We start from the raw sequence: 5,000 nt of genomic DNA on the forward strand, positions 1-5,000 counted from the left end.
ACAGCAACAAGAGCTGTAGAGGCTGAGCACTATCAAATCTACGTAGTAACAGTGCTGCCCCTCAGGAACATCCTTGCCGTGATCAAATGTCGTTAAACTACAAGAAAATGCAAATAGCGACAATGCGTATTCTTTCGTACTTACTTCTCGTCTTGTCTGTTATCGGTTTCCTCGATTTCCTAGTTTTTCGAGCTGCGATTATGCGACAACGACACAAAGTAATACATAAACAAACATGAAGTCAACATTAAAATCACAGAATCAAGCAAAGTTCGCCAACTACTGCCCACTTTCCATCACATTCGCAAGCCACAGGGGGCGTTAGTAATCGTTAAATAAAAGAACTCGCAGCAAAGTTAAATAGCGTTTTCAGTCTTTGGCTTTGCGGTATGCGATATCGGCAATACCGTTACCTTAGGTGATACAGGCAATACCGTTTTCGCCGATACCCCTCTGATAAGTCGAGCACAAGTTTCCACAGAAACATAAACTTGTGTGGACTCACAGAGCTTCGAGCACATCTGCACCACGCGCAAACGCGTACACCTGTGATCAAATTTTTATGTTGCATTGGATCGAGATAGTGAAAAACGGCGCACATATACTAGGAATACGTGAAACAAACGCTTCAGCTCCATCTTTATATTTCATGTAGAACAAATCTTTATCCTGCGCAAAGATACACATGTGCTCCAAGGTAAACCAATGCTTCCAATTATAGCTCTTATAACTTTTTATTGTTTATGACGATATGACATTGATGACGTTAGACTTTCTTAAACGAAAAGCCCTCACTCATTAACGATAAATAAACGAGGCCACATCAAGCATCTAAAGCGTGCAGTGATTTTGAATGCTGATAAGATTACGCAAATAGGTTTGACCGCACTCTAGATTATGACATCATTTTCCATTAATCTATCTGAGTCAGTAACATGCGCAGTACACAATAACGCATGCTACTCCGAAATAACAATTTTACAATGTAACGGATAATTGTGTAATCAAGGACTGACTTCTTAACGTCGTAGTAGTCATATCCGTAGTCATATCCGGTGTCATTCCCGTGGCAATTTCCGCTGTCATGACCTCCGACGAAATGTTCGTCAGGTTAACTGAAACACATGGATACACGCAAGAGGCACAGAATAGAATTAATGTCTGAAATTTTATGCACCGAAAAAACGAACATAGGTTTCAAACGCCCTACTGACATCGATACTTATAGGGTATACTGATATAGGACTTATACTGATAGATTTGTAAACTCAACTCGCGGAAAAAAGCCATTTAATAGAGTTATATTATTACATTGTTTTATTTCTCTTTTTGCTGTTAGACAGCGTACGCATAAAAACCACAGCAAACGTTTTGTTATCCTTTTTCTAGTGTGTTTGCATTCATTGGTTAGCCTCGCTTGCGCATTTCATTTGGGTACTTCGTTTCTACCATGATAACGCTTCTTGTTAGTGAGTGATTAATGGTATTTATGAAAAGAGAAATAGTACCAAAATAGCTTACTTACCTTCCGTTTGCCATTCCGAATGATCGTCACTGTCAGTTGTCAAAGGTATTGTAGTGGGCTCTATGAAAATGAAACGAAAATGGCGTTTTTATTAGCTGAATATGTATTGCACAAACTCCGAAATGTCGTCTACAGCTCAACGTCAATTTTTTTCTGTCATGTTTTAGACGTTTCTTGACGGCGAGTACCTTGGCAGTGTAGTGTTGACATGTTTGTGGACATGATCGGAAGGAGTAAAAAACAGTCATTGGGCGAAACAAAACAATAAAAATTAAAAAAAAAGATTGCTTCGGGAGGGACAAGCGTACACAACATTGAGCACGAATACATTGAAGGTGTCAATGCACTGGGGAAGATTCCCAACATGGACGAAGAAGACATTGAGCAGCTACTCAGGTCAATCAAAGCCTACAAGCAAAATTAAAATGAAAGACTTTTCTTCTAGTGAGCGAAAAAAATTACACTGAATGTCATTCTCTTGTTAGACGCGACAAAATAATTAACTCAACAGGCAGATCAAGGAAAGTTATCGGGACAGTAATTGCTTCTTTAACTGTATGAAAGTATTTCTGACGTGAATTCAAGTGAATTAAAGTGAACCCGGGATCTCGCTTGCTGTCGTCGAGATTTGACGGGAATTCAACAATGGTGGACGCGTAATTAGGGTTTCGTAATTCAAAGCTTGCGGGTTCAGACCTCACCAAGGAAAGGGGTGATTTTTCGTCCCTTCTAACTGCTTGACAATTTATTACGTAATTATGTTTTCTTCAGTCTTATAGTCAGTGAGAATCATTTTGTGGAGGCTTTATAAAGGTGACGTAATATCTCCGATCGACGAAAACTCTCACGCCTCACGTTTCGACAAACTTCTTGTTTCGTGCGGTAGTTTTGATTATTATTGGAGATCGCTAGCTGGCCATTCACTCTCATCGTTTTACGGATGCTGAGGAGAACTGTACGCTCCTAGAAAAAAAGAAAAAAAGAGCCCTTTGACTCTTTCGTGAGACTTCTGACTCGTCATGCATATGACTCTCTATAAAAAAAGCACATTGACTCTCTCGTGGCTTGACTCTGGAAAGGTGTACACTGATCTTAAAGGCAGTTGGCGCCCCTTCTTAAAGGTGCATCAGCTACACTTTTTGTACGTGGTGCGAAAATGCTGCCGATTTGTAGTTGAGACTCACGAGAAAGAGCAAGCCGAATATTACAGCGCAGCACACGGCCAAGAATGCACAGTAAATTCTCAAAGTCGCTACAAGCTAGAAAAATCTCTCATCACAGCCATTGCATCATCAATAGGCTGATTTGAGGATGCCGTGCTCGTTCGTTACTGGGGTTGCCGCGGGAGGCCGCGACTTGTCCACGTGCGAGTGCACGATCGCACTGAAAAGCCGCGTATTTGAAGAACAAAAAAAAAAGAACTAAAAGAAGTGATCTAGGCAAGGAGGCACGCATGACGTATTTTGTTTCCCCACGCCATCTTTCTCTTCTTAGCTTTATGCGCTTTCGTTGGAACGAAAGAAGAGAGCATGCAATGACAGCGTGCGACAATCTTTGTGACTGCGCTCCTACTCGCGTTTTCTAAAAACTTTCACCACGGTGAATTCGCGAGGCGGTGAATTCGATAGCTGACCCACAAAATCAATGAAGCTATGTGACTTTGACGCTGTAACCCTGCACAAACGTCTTTAAAGAAGGCATGATAAACTGCGCAATCGGGGACTGCCATCAAAATTTCTTTCTTCCCGACACAACAATAAGAATGACTGGCTGCGTGAAAAAAAATTCAGTCGAGTATCATGCGATCATCTTAAATCATTTGCAGGTTATCTGTTTCAGTACGCTCCTCCGAGTATATACACATTAAGTTGAATGAGTTGCTTTTGTGTCGTTAGTAATAATTCTCGCTTGACTGAACGCTCATCAATGTAGATAACTTCCCGTGCATGTCAATATGTCATCGTGCTTCTACAGTAGTAAAACACCTACACCAGTGGTATAGACAAAACCATTTTTTCTCTTTGTTTTCCTTTGCGGTGTAAGGGGTTGGGTGCTAGCAGCCCTTAGGTATGTTCATGGATGTTTTCGTAATTACGGTGCGTAAATATACGCCAGCAAAATTTAAGAGGGCCTGATTGCCCCCAACCCACTGTAGGCGCCAACAATTTATACTATCTTTTGAACGCAAGAGGAGTGTGAAGAGATTAGTGTCACAGATTAAATTCCTAGCAAATAGCAGCGAAAATATTTAAACGCGTCTAAGCAAACTTCGCATCTCGCTACACACGCAGGCGCGTGATGGAATAGATAGAACGCGCAATGAATCAATATTCATCACATCTTACCAGAGCCATCAGTCGAGTTGCCGTCAGTTTCGGAAGAGTTTGCAGGAACTTCAGTTATTTCTTCGAAAAACAGCATAGACGACGATTCCGTTACGATCAGCGTTGCGTCAGACGGCTCGTCAGAAACGATAAGCTCGTCAAGCGAAATAGTGTCCGACACCGTAACGGCCAGCGTTGCGTCAAGTGACTCGTCCGAAGCGATACGTTCGGTGAAAGAAATAGTTTCGGAATCTATTTCACTCAGAGTTGCGTTAAATAGGTCGTCAGTAAATGTGTGCTCGGTAAGTGACATAGTTTCGGAATCCGTCCAAGTCAGTGTTGAGCTAAACGGCTCGTCCGAAGCGCCAGGCGTGCTCTCGCTACTGTCCGAAGTGTTTCCATAGTCTGTGGTATCTGATTGGACTGACGATGACGCCGAAAAATCCACTTCCGTCGACGAGAGATCTGTGTAGTTCTCGTTGAAGTCATCTGCGGACACCGAGGACACGTCGACGAGTTCCCGCTGCTCGACAAGACCGCCACCTCGCGTGTCGTTTTCAGCAGTCGCGTCGTTCAGAGGTGGAGACGAGGTTTCTCCCGAAGCGTAGGTGTCTGTTTCGTCTGGTACAACACCGGCTACCTCGTCGGGGTCAAAGGCAAGCAGAAACTGTGGCGACTGACTAGTCTCGGTAGAGGACTCCGTCGACTTCACAACACCTGCAACAGTCGGAACTTCGGGCAAGTTGCTGGCATCAGGTGCCGACTCGTTCGAGTGGACTTCGCTGTCGGCTGCCACCTCGTCGGACTCGTTAGTGTCTTCAGGTGAGGACGCATCGGACGAGGAAGACTGGCGAGATATAGAGGGAGATGCGTCACTGGCGTCAGGTGACGTTGGCGTCGTGTGTAACCTATCGGCACCCGTCACTGGTGTGGACGCAACGTAATTACTGGCGTCGTTGGCATCGGCGCTGACATTCTGTCTTCGATTGAACTCGTGCAACTGTTGGGTGAGAAGCGTAAGCTCGTTAAGGATTAGTTTCAGTTTCAACTACGTCATAACTCTCACGCAATGAACCAAGAGAATGCGCAAGTCGTTGTACGCAAGAAAAATACGCCAAACTTCGCCATGCTGTAAGCCAAAGTAAATATAG

General features: G+C 43.6%; 1 protein-coding gene across 1 annotated transcript in view; it reads right to left on the reverse strand.

Annotated features, from left to right (window-relative positions):
* LOC142814520 (uncharacterized) overlaps positions 1-5,000 on the reverse strand; it is a 23,823-nt gene that overhangs the window by 2,682 nt on the left and 16,141 nt on the right. Inside the window, exons 5-8 of the mRNA XM_075893364.1 lie at positions 3,871-4,849; positions 1,526-1,585; positions 1,017-1,115; positions 145-192 (exon numbers count right to left, since the gene is read on the reverse strand). Coding sequence (XP_075749479.1) covers positions 145-192; positions 1,017-1,115; positions 1,526-1,585; positions 3,871-4,849 — 1,186 coding nt within the window. The remainder of the gene's footprint in view (positions 1-144; positions 193-1,016; positions 1,116-1,525; positions 1,586-3,870; positions 4,850-5,000) is intronic.

This window comes from Rhipicephalus microplus, chromosome 4, assembly GCF_043290135.1.
Source record: "Rhipicephalus microplus isolate Deutch F79 chromosome 4, USDA_Rmic, whole genome shotgun sequence".
In the NCBI taxonomy this organism is placed as follows: domain Eukaryota; kingdom Metazoa; phylum Arthropoda; class Arachnida; order Ixodida; family Ixodidae; genus Rhipicephalus; species Rhipicephalus microplus.